This window comes from Dipodomys spectabilis, unplaced genomic scaffold, assembly GCF_019054845.1.
Source record: "Dipodomys spectabilis isolate Male_0828 unplaced genomic scaffold, ASM1905484v1 ptg000051l, whole genome shotgun sequence".
NCBI lineage: Eukaryota > Metazoa > Chordata > Mammalia > Rodentia > Heteromyidae > Dipodomys > Dipodomys spectabilis.
Window position 1 is genome coordinate 1,670,926 of NW_024870728.1, and position 14,180 is coordinate 1,685,105.

The 14,180-nt window shown below is 41.0% G+C and overlaps 1 protein-coding gene across 1 annotated transcript in view; it reads right to left on the bottom strand.

The window, feature by feature from the left end:
• Dis3l2 (DIS3 like 3'-5' exoribonuclease 2) overlaps positions 1 to 14,180 on the bottom strand; it is a 341,977-nt gene that overhangs the window by 110,901 nt on the left and 216,896 nt on the right. Inside the window, exon 11 of the mRNA XM_042679162.1 lies at positions 3,915 to 4,027. Within this exon, the coding sequence (XP_042535096.1) occupies positions 3,915 to 4,027 (113 nt within the window). The remainder of the gene's footprint in view (positions 1 to 3,914; positions 4,028 to 14,180) is intronic.

Here is a 14,180-nt window from a genome sequence, read left to right on the forward strand (position 1 = left end):
CTGCTTGAGCCCTGCTTCCTTCCATAGGTCACCATACTGAATTCTAATAGAATCAATCACCTTTGCCTATTTTTGAACTTGCATAAATGGAATCGTGTAATGTGTGCTCTTGGGTCTGGTTTCTCTCACCATTATGAGAATGTGTGAGCTGTTATTCATTCATTCTTGTTTTTTAACCTCCCACTTGGTGAACATATTGTAATCTATTCATTTTACAGGAATGGGTATTAAGTAGTTTTCCATTTCTAGCTATTTTGAATAGTGCTCCAATGAACATTCTCATGTATTTTTTGTTATACACATACATAATACATGTTTGTACCTGGTACATCTCTAAAGCTTCTGGGCCAGAAAGTATGTATACATTCAGCTTTAGAAGATACTGTGAAGCAGTTTTCCAAAGTTATGGTACCAAGTTCCCTTTCCCCAGCTGTGACAGTCTTACATCATAAGCCTTTCTGTCTTGCTATTTTAGTCATGCTGTTGGGTATGCATTTTATGCATCTTTGAGGTTGAAGCTATTTTCCCTATCTTTCTAACATCTTTCCCAGCAAAGTTAATGCAAGTTAGTTATGGTATGATCAAATGTCATAGACTAAAAGATATTTGTTTTGGGCTCCTTATCTTATTTTGTCCAAGTAAGTATGGCAGAGCTGGAGGAATATAGAAGAATTATAAGGGCGAGGTAAGCAGGCGAGGATTTAATGACTGAAGATCTATGGAACAAGTTCTTGTACTAGCAGAAGGTATGTGTAAATTTACAAACAGCAAACAGTGTCTTCTGTGTAGATGTCCTCAGGGAGACTTAGAACTGACTGTGTAGTCTTTTTCCCCTTCTCAGCCTGCCAGAAAATCTTGGGTCCTCCTAGATAACTAAGATTTCTTAGGTAGCTGGCTAATCTATTAGACAGGGAAGCTATAGTCACTATGAATGATGACATTGATATAAGTAAAGGAGTGCAGGAAACTGTAGACAAGGAATGCTGTCAGTAGAATAGGGTTGTATACAAAAGGTAATTCTAATACCAGGTTAGTAGGCCCCTTTATGTTTATGTGTAAAGATTAGGAGAATAAAAATATTAAAAATACAAAGAAACAAGCAAAAACAAACAAGATGAAAGCTGTTGTTGAAGTACTGTGCTCCAGAAGAGCCATTAATATACACAATGACAGACTGTGAGGGCTTAGAATTTGTGGCCATGGAGGACATCATATCAGGGAAGAAGCTTGGTATGCTGTGTTCAAAGACTGGTGGATCAGAAATGTGTGCTTAATTCCCTTTAGCTCCTGTACCTACTACAGATTGAACACAGATGCCAGAAATATTGTGAGCAATAGAGACAAATGCACTGCATTTAGCTTTAAGAAGGGCACAGGAGTCAACTAAGAAGATGGTCTGCTTAGTACAAAAACTGGTAGAGAACAGCTGAAGTTCTAATCATCTAGCTAATCAATGTTCATTCCCATTGGATGGTCCCTAAAGGTTCTGGCTCTTTTATAATTTCTTCACTGTGAACAGAGGTCATCTAATGTCCCGGCCACTCCAATTCTCGAACCTGGGCGTGAATAACTATGCAGCTCCCAATTCAGAATTTTCTCTTTCATGTGTCATAGGTGCTGCAAGGTATGATTGCAGTGGGAAGTGTCCTAACTTTATGCACCAGAAAAAGGCACAGAAGATGATGGGTTCTTAAAAGTCTAGTAGTCCTGATACGGGTTCCATAGGAAAGAGGAAGAGGCCAAGAAACCCCTAATGTAAACTGAGGTCTGTTGATAGACAGCTTTGGTTTCAGGTATAAGAAGAAAGTATGGGGCTGGGAAGGTGGCTCAGTGGTAGAGCGCTTGCCTTGCATGCCTGAGACCCTGGGTTCGATTCCCCAGCACCACATAAGCAAAAAGAATAAAGCCGGAAGTGGCGCTGTGGCTCAAGTGGTAGAGCGCTAGCCTTGAGCTGAAGAGCTGAGGGACAGCGCCCAGGCCCAGAGTTCAGGCCCCATGACTGGACCCCCCCCCCCCCAAAAAAAGAAGAAAGTATGCTTGCCACAGCTATAAGCTGTAGGCCCCAGGCCAGTTATGTACTTGGAATCTCAGTCAAGGGTGTGAGAGTGAGTGGCGAGTAGGAAGATAGTGCCCAGGGAATCCAGAAAGCAGAATGGACATGAAGCAGTCAATGATAATATCATAGCATTAGTGGGGAACAAACAGAAGGCAAAACACTAGTTTGTAAAATGGTCCGTTATCCCCGTATGCTGCCAGAATGAAACTCAGCCTTTCTATGGCCGGGGTTCAAGAATGAGAACATAGGGATAGCTTTGGTGGCACGCTAAGGGTGGGATATTTCCAGGCTGAGCAGTACATAGCACCCTTGAAGCCTACAATAACAGCATGTATACAACACATCTGCAATAGGGCAATCTATTCTGGGGAGCAGCAGGAAGTTGAGATGCAGGTAGTCAAGAGAACAAGTTTCTGAAAGGAGTTAAGAAAGGAAGGGAAGATTATCTTGTAGACATACCAAAAATGCTCAGGCCAAGGTCTATAGGCTAATAAGGCACAGAGCTCGGAGAACCCTCCTTTCACGGCCTCCCCAGGTTCTCTATGTGGGTGGTTTCCTCATAGCTACAGCTTGGTACTCCATTAACTGTTCCATGTAATGGAGGTAGACAAAGAGAATCTTCTCAGGAGTTGGAGAGTCAGTAGCCAAAACACAACAGACTACCAAGACATGATATTTGTGAGGGTAGAGAACAAAGTAGTATTTCCTCTGCCAGCAGGGTATGCACAAAGACATGCTAGCAGTGGGAGCCACCAGCCAAATTAGGCATAGGAGAAAGACTGGGAGCTGTTCCCTGGGTGACGATATTTGGAAGTTCCCAGAATAGTGATAGCTTGGAACCTGGACTGGCCTCTGGTTCCTGAGAAATTGAGCCAAGAAAATGGCATTCAGCTTTCAGAGCACCTTGGAATGTAGGGTGGGTAGTGAGATATACTTCTCACCCTGGTACGGTCAATGAGAAAATACCAGAAGTCAGGTACTAGGGCACAGAGCTAGGGAGGGAGGAGGAAAGGTTTGAGCCAGGCTATCTAGAAATCCACATTTAACTATTGAGTTCACAGAATCCAGGTAGAAAGTAAAAGTCAAGACAACAAAAAATGTAAGGTGAACTAAGTGAGCAGACAGATAGTGTTAGAAAGCATGAAAGAAAGGCAGAAGAATTTGTAAGCTGCAACAACGGCAGAGTGGTAGAAATAACCACGTGTGTTCTTGTATTCACTAAATCCAGAGCCTTCTGCAATGTCTGGCAGGACCTGGTACTTTATAAATACTTGTTAAAGGGATGGATTCTCATGGTTACAGCTACAGTACAGAATGGAAATCTGAAGATGGTCTAGTCAATTCCATCTTTCACAGGGGAGTAGGGAGAAGTCTGTGAACACTGACTTAGCAGAACAGTGGAGTTGGGTCTAGAGCAAAAAGCTTCAGTTCCTCCTGGTTACCTTGTTTCTCCAAACTGCACAAACACTGATGACTAGTGTGGGCTGAATTTCTTGGGCCCTGCTTTAGAATAACCATTTGAAAGCATTTTCCCTCATTTCTTTCTGAAGTTGATCGCTGTTGGAGATACTTATATGGCAGAGCCACACCAAGGTGAGGCCAGAGAGGAAAACTTGTGTCTTCTGGCCTTTTAGGAAATGTGTCATGACACTCTCCCAGGATAAGCACTTTTCTTCAGACATTATTAGGTACAAGAAAAGATTCACATAAGACTATTCTTCATATATATTTTTTAAGGAAAGGGAGAAGTAAAAAAAAAAAAAAGAAAGAAAGAAAAGGGAGAAGTAAAGGAAAAGCAGGGAAAAACACTAAATGAAAGCATACTTTTAAATCTAAGAAACTGGAGACTCATTTTTACCTTCTGAACCAAGTAGACACTTGTAGTTCTCTCAGCAGCCACCTTATCCAGGCTGGATCCCTCAGGAATGAAATAACTCACATCAGCAATATGGACGCCCACTTCGAAGGTGCCTGTAAATGTACAAGAAGAATCATCAGGCTGCGGGAGGGGGGGGGGAGGGGGGGGGGAGGCAGGGCTGGAGGGGAAGGTCAGGTAACTCCTATATGAATACATGTCCTTTCCACAGGCATGGCCTTGAAATATGAGTGGTGGTTCCAGACACTTCTCCTAAGCCCTGTGACCAACACTAGTGTCACTTTCCTAATCATGAGTTAGAAACCTATGATTTACCCTTGAACATATTATAAATCATCTATCAGTTATGAAATACATGAACACAAACACATATGCATATGTATGCACATATATACCTATGTACTTATATATATGTGCATATGAAAATACACAAAATGAACAGACTATAAAAATATGTAAGTAAAATAAGCACATAGTTTGAAGACAGCATCAAAGACAGACAGACAAGTTGAAGATACATGTACAGGGCTGAAGTTTCTTGAACTAAAGAATAATACACTTGATACAATTCTACTAAGTCCCACCCTATCGACAATGACTGGCCTTGGCATAGGAAGAGTCTTTGTCCTGAGATTCCAGATACTAAGAGCACCAGAAGTCTTGAACTGCCAGGAAATACCTTTGCCACATATTCAAGCCAATTAAAAATAAAATCTATAGAGAGATTCAAAATGGCCTCATTCAGCTGAAGTTGATCTGGTCTACCCGAGGGCTCACTGTGAGTCCTGATGGACAGACAGTTGGATTTGTAGACCTTATTCACAAATCCCCATGTGCATCTTTGCAGATCTGGAAGATCAATCCTAAAGAACCAGACATCTTATCTGCAGGATTTTAGATCTTTACTATCATCCTAGTCCTTTTCACTGGGGGATAATTCTTTCAGTTTTTCAAACATGGAGTGTGGCTATGGGGCCCTGGGAAAGAAAAGAATTTAATATTTCCTATTCTTAATCTGCTCTGAACTCAGAGATACTCCTACAGGGCATTTTTTCCAGTTCTTCTGTCCAATCTTATACCTTTTATACATTAGGGAAAACTAAAGTCGTTTAAGAGAGTAGCTTCTGCTACAGAGTAATAATGCCTTGGACTTGACTCCTGCAGGGGAAGGGCTGTCTGGGGATCTGGGAGAAACCAGCCTGTCTCTCCATTCAGTGACCTCACTCTCACAGGGAGGCAGCTGTGTCACTGGGTCTCTGGGAAGAGTGAACTTGCCCACAATGATCGAGGAACTTGACCCCAACCAACTGTGGCCAGAAATCACAGAGAGCTCAGCTTCTAGTTTTGATATTTCAAGTATCAAAAAACAACACTTGGGAAAGGTAAAATAAAGTATCTTCTTTTGAAGTCAAGACTATAATATATTGACCTTGCAGGTAAATATTGACTAAAGGAAAAGAGAGAAAGGATTATTACATCATGCTATAAACCATAATTTAAAATCTGGATTCTGTGTTGTTACTACACATGAACTTTCTGTCCTTAGTGAAAATTGACAAACTGACAAAGAGTTCATTACAGGAGATAAAACACGAAAAAGGCCAATCAAAACATATTCGAGAGGCTTGAATTTCATTCAGAATTCCCAGCAGAGCCTCTAAAACCAGCAAAGAGACACTCTCTTATTTTCTGCTTTGGACATTTTTATGGAAACCCTAAGTAAATATTTTATTACATATATTTACATAATGTGAACTTGCAGAACTCATAAGGCAGGGGCACAGAAGCTTTTATTCTATGAAAGAGAATAATATATCTTCAAAAGGTTATAAGGCATATGCTGTCTAAACATTTAGTACCAACATAATATTAAAAAGAATACTCTCCCTTCATTTCTATTAAAGGAATAGAAACTACTAGCTGATGGACTTTCTCTGTGGGAAACAAATCCATTGCATCAAAGTAATACAAAACTACACCTTTATAGTTGAGTTTTTTCCATCTGCTGGACTACAGGGAATCTTGGGAGTCCTGAGGCAGTGGGAGCAGAGGGGAAGAATCTCCAAAGCTTCCGTGGCTGCCTCACTTTGCACAGGGGTCATGACTTAGCAGAATACAAATTTCTGTTTGAATGAACTTGTTTCACCCAATTAATATTCTGGAAAACATCCCTTCAAAGCCAGCCACTCTAATGAGAATAGCCACTTCCTAACTGTCACTGATAGCTGGCCACTAACATATCCTCTACTTATGAAGCACTCTGGTTATGAGGAAGTGCTTTCTTGCATTCATGATACATGAAAGGACACTCTGGTTGATGACAGCACTGGAAAGTAGTAATCACTCTCCTTAAGGAACTGTCTATTGTGTTTGGCATATTCACTCATGAGGTGACAATGACATATGATAGTGAAAAGTAAAAAAGTACATAGGAGTAAGTTAGATGGCAATCAGGCAGAACATGACAAAGTATTGTCTAATATACAACAATTATATCAATGAAGTAATGTCAATTATTCTTATGAAAATGCTAATCTTATAAAAATGTAGTACTGGTGGCTCATGCCTGTAATCCTAGCTACTCAGGACACTGAGATCTGAGGATCACAGTTTGAAGCTAGTAGGGGCAGAAAAGTCCCCAGGAGACACTTATCTCCAATTAACCACTCAGGAACTGGAAGTAGCATTGTGGCATAAGTGGTAGAGCACTAGCCTTGAGCACAAAGAGGCTCAGGGACAGTGGTAAGGCCTTGAGTACAAGCCCCACAACTGGAAAAAAAAAATGCTAATCCTTGTTAAGTCTATCCTCTGTGTCAGGGACTCCACAGGCAAGTCAATTTTGACAACAGCTGCACAAAACACTTGAGGTTCAGAATGGATCAATTCACTTGTCCAAACCAATCCAACTAGTATGTGATAAATTCCAAACCAAGTTGAATCGTGAGCTTTTGCTCTTTTATCACCTCTACCCCAGTCACTTCCAGGGCCAGATGATACAACCCAATGTTTTGTCTCAGGCTACTGCTCAAAATCCCTCCCTATCTCTCATGGCTTAATAGATGCCACATTCTTAGCTTTGGATTCAGAAGTTCTTTTCCTAGGCTTGTTTATAGTCACACCCCTGTCCCTAAGGCTCTTTAAGTTCCTACCGCAAACCTCCTTAACCACGTGTAGCCATGCCTGATTACAGAATCACCACTAAGCCATTAACTCCAGGTCTCTTTAATTAGAAGAGTAAGTCCTTAAAATCCTAGCAGTTCCTTTCTAAATCTCTAGCTTACAGTCAGCTTTAGCTAGGAACAGAATGACTATCTTAATGACTCAAAAGGCTGTGCCACGGTGAGGACTAACAGAGTTGCTACCTATTGTGACTAACAGAGTTGCTACCTATTGTGGGATAGTGTTGCATAGCAAACTTCCCAAGGAGGCCAAGGTGGTTGAGGCCAGGCCCGTCCAGACTTGGGTTCCTTGAGCCTACCTTTACCTACTATGAATGGATAGTACTGATCACACAGCACTTCTTAACTCAAATAGGACCCTCCTTACAGAAAACAGTAGTATATTCCCCGTGTAATTAAGTCTAAGCACTACAGAAATGGAAACATGGAGTTTCTTCAAAAAATTAAAAATAGAATACTCATATGATCCAGGCACATTACTTTTTGGTCTATATCCCTCAAAATCAAAGTCTGCTTACTGTAGAGATATGTGTATATCCATGTTTATTGAAGCACTATTCACAATAGCCAAATTATGGAATCAGCCTAGGTAGTCAGTAGATAAATGAACAAAAAAATGTGGTATATATACACAGTGGAGTTTTACTCAGCCATTAAGAATAAAATGATGTCATTTACCCAAAAAATGTATTAAACTGAAAAGCATCATATTAAGTAAATAAGCCAGTCCTACAAAGACAAGTACTACATGTTTTCTTTCATTCTAGCCTCACATTAGAGTGGCAGTTGAAGCCTGGTGATTTTCCCCTTTTGGAACCTTTTCTTCTCTTTTGGTGCCAGCCGTCTGGTGTCTGCCCTCTGTGGCCACTCCTTCTCATTCCTCTTCCTTTGCTTGCCTCTCATGCTGGCGCACCTGGCCTCTGTGTTCCTACTTTCTCTACTTCAAGCATCATTTCTGGGTTTTGAACTCTTGATTCCCTCACCCAGACCACTCAGAGCTATAGGCTTACATATGCACACATCTACTACAAAGTCAGTCACACATGCCCTCTTAATCCATCACCATCTACAAAACAATTACTTTCATGTTCCAGACCAAGGAAACGGGACCACCCCCACTAAACCAACACTGTACTGACCAAAAGAAACCCAAGACCCTTTCAGGCCTCTGTTCACCAGTCACACCAAACTCTACCTTCTATACTTCTTACAACCATACATTTCTTCCTTCTTACCATCATCACCTTGACCAAGGCAAGCATCATTTAAAGAGGAGTTCATGACCTCCTCATTGTTTTCCCTAACATTTTTCAGGTCCATTTTCCATACTGCCTATAATGCTCTTTTCAAAACACATTAGCCTGTTTTCCCCAAGTCCCTTCATTTCATTCTGCCCATGCTACCCTCTGTTCACTGTCCTGCCACTACTAGGTAAAGAGGGTGATATCAACAAAGTTCTTCCTCAGCTGATTTTCCCTAGCATTTTTAACCCTCCTGGCTCTTCCCTCTTCAACACCACCCAACCCCAGTCACTGTGTTGGACCTCTTCAGCACAGCCCCCAGGCCAGGGGCTCTGCTGTTCTTTCTCTGCTGGGCCTATGCTCAATCTCCTTCTGTACTTCCTTTTTTTTTTTTTTTTCGTCAGTTACAGGACTTGAACTCTGGGTCTGGGCACTGTCCCTCAGCTCTTCAGCTCAAGGCTAGCGCTCTACTACTTGAGCCACAGCACTACTTCCAGGTTTTTTTGAGTGGTTTATTGGAGATAAGAGTCTCACGGACTGTCCTGCCCAGGCTGGCTTTGAACTGTGATCCTCAGATCCCAGCCTCCTGATACCTCAGTACCAGTTACCACATGCTGATCATAAGATCCTCTACTTTTTATTCAGTCTGAAGGACATGGAAAAGGCCCAAGGCATAGCTGGTGTGACATTCACTGGATGAGTAAGAAAGTAATAAAAAGGATAGGTAAGCCAGGTCCAACTGCCCACGCAGTGCTGAGTGCTGTCCACAGTTGCTCAGCACATACTGCTCTGCAACATCTGGCCTGTGTTCTCCATCCCTCAGGTAACTTGGCAATCATGAGTTTCTAGTCCACACTATCCTCAGACAACATGAAAGTACACTTTTCCCCTTTGAAGGCCAAAATGTCTCCTTGAATTTTACATTTATTATCTCTAATTTCAGCTTATGGGCTGCGCAGGATAAACATCTCTCTTCAAGGGGCAACAATCTGGCCACGAGAAGCAAGAAGATTGGGGCCAGGCTCTGTTCACAGGGCAGCACCAGCTATGGCTCTACAGTCGCCCCTGGAATTCTTCAGCAGCCAGATACTGAGTTACCTCATCATTCTCAATACCTCCTTCCAAACACACTCTTGACAACCACCTTCATTCACTGAGCCTTTAACAAATGCTAATAAACCTCAGGACTTTTCTAGGTATCTGGGACACACAAGCAAAGAACTTGGCAAGGTCCATTCTCCTATAGAGCTAACATTCTAGTGAGGAGAGAACAATAAGCAAATAAACAAGTGACAACATCACATAAGTCAGTAGAAAAGATCACAGGGTAAGAGGAAGAGAGTGTCTGGGCTCCCCCTCTCCCCATTTACTTAAGGTCTCTGAGGGAATACACTAGGACCTGTATATATAGAAAGGTCCATATGTGATATGAGGCAGGCTTCCCAGGCAGGATAAAGAGCTGAGGGCAGGGCAAGCTTGATGTGTTTTGAGAATGGGAGAATGTTAGGAAGACCTGACAATAGGCCTGATTGGGTCAGATGAAGAATGTAGATTTTATTTGAAGTGAAATGGGAAGGCACTGGAGCTTTACGTGGTAAACTCACACAAATGAATATGTTTACATTCTTATGTGGCCTTCATTCTTATTCTGCATACTATGGGCCTATCATTGGTGTCTATGGTCATGCTAAGTGAGCCTGAAGGAGGACTTGATCTCAGGAATGGTACTGACAGGCATTGTCAGTGAACTGTTTGGCGCAATAAAATACATGGTAAGCAGAAACAAGAGATAAAAGGAAGCATCACTCATAGGATCCCTTCCTTTCTTTTGATGAGCATCTGTCTAGCTTACAATGGGTCATCCTTCTTGATCCTGTGGTCTTTCCAAAACAGGAGACCCAGGAGAGACAGAAAACAGTGTTCTGGGAGTTCCAACCTAGAAGGCTAGAACAGGGGCCCTGCAGCTGTCCAAATGCCGTCAGCAGTGAGTGCCTCACGAAGGTGTTTCATCCAGCCAGGGTGCAGCCCTGATCTGGTTTGGTCCCTGTGAATTTTAGAGACAGACTTACTACCTGAAGAACAGTTGAGTCTGGATCACCTATGGCCAACAATAAGTTCCCTCGTTTAGTTGAGGTAAGCAAATTCTCACTGCTTTCTGTGGAAATACTGATTGTGTTGCTAGGTAAAGGAGACAATGCAAACTCTGAAATCTTCCAATTCTGTGAGGTATCTTGTTATGTAATCTTACACAAAAGCTGACTACCAGGATGGCATGCCATGGCAACATGCCACGGCTATGACGTGGTGATGGTTTGAAGATATTTCATAGACTTAAGAGGAGTCAAAGCAAAAAGAAAAAATCTGGGACATATAAATTTGAATGCAATGCTATGAGGGAGGGGTTCTATGGATGAATTCTTGGGTCCTTCTCAAGGCCATGATTTGAATATTTGTGTTTTTTTTTTTTCCACAGAGCAAAGGGTTAAAAAGAACCTTGAGTTGCAAACTCCTTAACTGGTAAGCTCACATTCTGGAACTAAGGAGCATAAAGAACCTTTCCCCTTCCTATTACAAAGGGCTCTAGCAATCTGCAAGTAAGAAACTGCCTACACAGTAATTTCTGTCATGTTTAATCTAATTCTCAGGAATCTCAGTTTAAATTTATATGAACAACATGGAAGAAGAACACCCAGGTAGTAAATTCTACTTTTATCCTTCCAAATGATTTGAGCAATGGCCCTCTTCATTAACAGGAAAGAGAATGAGGAGCTGAACATGTGGGGCTGGCACACCCAATGTCTGGGAATTTCCAGGCAAAAAGTAGGAAAAGCCCAGGTCAGCTGGTCAGGTCCGGAGCACAGACATTCAGTCCTTGCTCAGTGCCAGGAAACAACTAAGCTGAGGAGCCATGAAGGACCCTTAAAGGTGGTTACAAATTTAGCAGGTCAAAGAAGCAAGGGCTGAAGTAGGAACAGGAGATGGGGTGAGAATGAGGCTGATTGGCCATGATTTGAGGGTTGCAGAGGCTGGCGATGAGAATAACGACTTTCATTATACTATTCTGTCTGCTTTTGTGCATGTTCAAAATTCTCCAACCAAATTTAAAAAAAGTAGCAAAGCTGAAGCCAGAGGAGGGGAAAAAAATCGAAAAGGACAAATCCAGCAAAGTAAAACTAGATACAAGTTTTAAAAGAAAGGCATGCCAAAAAAGACAGAAGGAAAGCTATAGCTTATAGAGCAGAATCAAAATGTCCCCAGTGGTGATCTTTGGAGGGTAGAGATGCAGGACTGTTCCCTTCTTTACTGTACATACTTGTACTGTTTTTAGTTCTCAAAGGCTGGACAAAGCAATTAAGATTTTAAAAAAGGATAAAATAAAAAAGGCAAACCTGGCTTAAATATTCTGGGAAGAAACATATGAAAATGGTAATAACAATTTTCTTTGCGTAATAGGCTATGAATTTGTTAATATGCAAATTCTTATTTTACTACAACCAATGTGTTACTTGGTTAAGTGTTAGATTACAAAAACAAAATGCTGACAAAATGCTGTCAGCACCTCTACTTGCTTCCATCTCTCTTGAGTCCTTGGCATACTCTCAGACACAGTACCCCTGGTAGCCTGGGCAGGAGGCTGAGAGAGTGAGTGCCAGCTTATTTGACAGCTTGACAATTCTCTTGGTAGACTGTAGCAACCAGATCTCTTTCCAGAAAACTCTATAAAGATGACCTCAGAAAATGAAGTAGCAGGTGCTGGGCACACCCCTTCTGAACAGGAACCAACTATTTCAGGCCAGAAACATGACTTTAGTTCACAGCAGGTTCGAGCACTTGCCGTCAGCATTTGCATAGACTAGTGTGTGTGGCTAGGATGGAGGTTCTCCCCCACCTGCCCAGGGGATGGTAGTTCTCCCTCATCTGTGGGATGGAGTCTCTCCTCCACTTGTGGCTGGCAGGGCAGGGAACACTATGTGATTCCAGCCAGAGACTTCCATACACCTAAGCTTGACACCAGAATTTTAGCTTATTTTCACATTCATTTCAGGATTTTTATATTTTTGAAAAAAACTTTCAATGAGACATAATCACTAGTCTCCAATAACCAAATATATAAAACAGATTATAGTTTTCTACACTTCAAAGAAATATAAGCATCTACATGTCTTCAAATGTTTATTCACCAATGTTAACTGTAATCACCCACATTGTTAATACAATCTCAGTCTTCCTTTCATTTAAAATTAAAATTTTCACTTTCACTTCAAATTCTGGCAGTTCACTGCTTTTTATTCTGGTAACAAAAATTGGAAATGGCCTTTTCTCATTCTGGAGATACTTTGTACTGTTATTATTTCTTACTATGTCCAATTCTTTTAAAAATTATTTTTATTATCTTTAAGTAGTTATACAAAGGAGTTGCCACTTAATAAAGCAGTTTATGAATACAATGCATCTTGATCAATGTCACCCCCTTCAACATTCCCACCACCCTTCAATCAACCCCGTTTCTATCTTTTTGAAATTTTGTGGTATATAAAATGAATACTTGACTGCATTCTCCACCCCTTCCCCCCTTCATTTGACTGTTCCTCTCCCCTTACTCCCTGCTTGCATGTATCTATTTGAGCTCTCCATAGAATCTATTATACTTTAGTTAATTCATTTGTAACCACTTGCATACCACCCAATATGTTTACTTATAGGTTATTCTTGTGGATCAAATTATTCAATTTCATTCACCAATTTCTTTCTTTGTCTGAAGGAGAAACCACTTCTGATTCCCTAAGACTTCACAAAAGTAAAAAAAAAAAATTATACTCATAACTTTGCATACTTATAAATCTGCTCAATAACAGCATATTGACTGCTTACTTTAAGTGTTTTGTGGTAATTCATTTAATCCTCCATTGCTAGGAGATAAAAGTCTTGTCATAGATGAAGAAAGTAAGGCCCAGGGAGGCCAGCCACCCACATCAAGGTCTGGATCCAAAGCCTAGGCTCTTGTCTACTACAACAGATAATCTCCTTTTGGTATCAGGTGCCTGATGAACTCATATGTGCTTCTTTCTCAATTCCTGTGGGCTATATAAGTCTCCCAATTTAAAATTTTTAAAAGATGATTTTTAAATTTTTTTTCAAATTTTTTATTGTGATTAAGTGGTTACATAATTTCCAAATTTCACAGTATTGTGGGATAGTGATGCTTAGTTAAAGTCACAAACATTCTAACTTTCATGGGGCAAATTGTCTATCATGGTCTATAACATTTATGAGTTCTATGAGCTTTGTAATACAGTTATTTCTTCCACATTGGGTGATATGTACATTTCTTTTGTTTTGCATAGCATCAGCTGTTCCCTCTTTCCCACTTGTTCCCTCCCTCCCATCGCTGCCATTGAGTTGCTTAGTTCATTTTGATCAATGTCCAGTGTAGCTGATGAGTCCCGCTGTTGTATGTTTTTCCCTGATTCCCTCTGGTTCTGTGTCATCCTCCTGGTTTCCCTCTGGTGTGCACATATATACCATATATGTGATCATCAGCATGGAGTTATTTAGTAGTGAATCAACCAGATGAGTGGAAGTCCTTTGTTTCTTAAGTCTTGTTAATTTTGTCATATCACCTTACATTTTGGATTTACATCCACTGATCACAGAGACAATGTGCTATTTGTCTCTTTGCTCTTGGTTTACCTTGCTCGCTCAACATGATTTCTTCTAGCTCCATCCATTTCCCTGTAAATGTCATTATTTTGTCCTTTCTAATGGCTACATAATATTTCATTGTGTATAGATAGAATTTTTGGATCCATTAATCTGTGTGGGACATC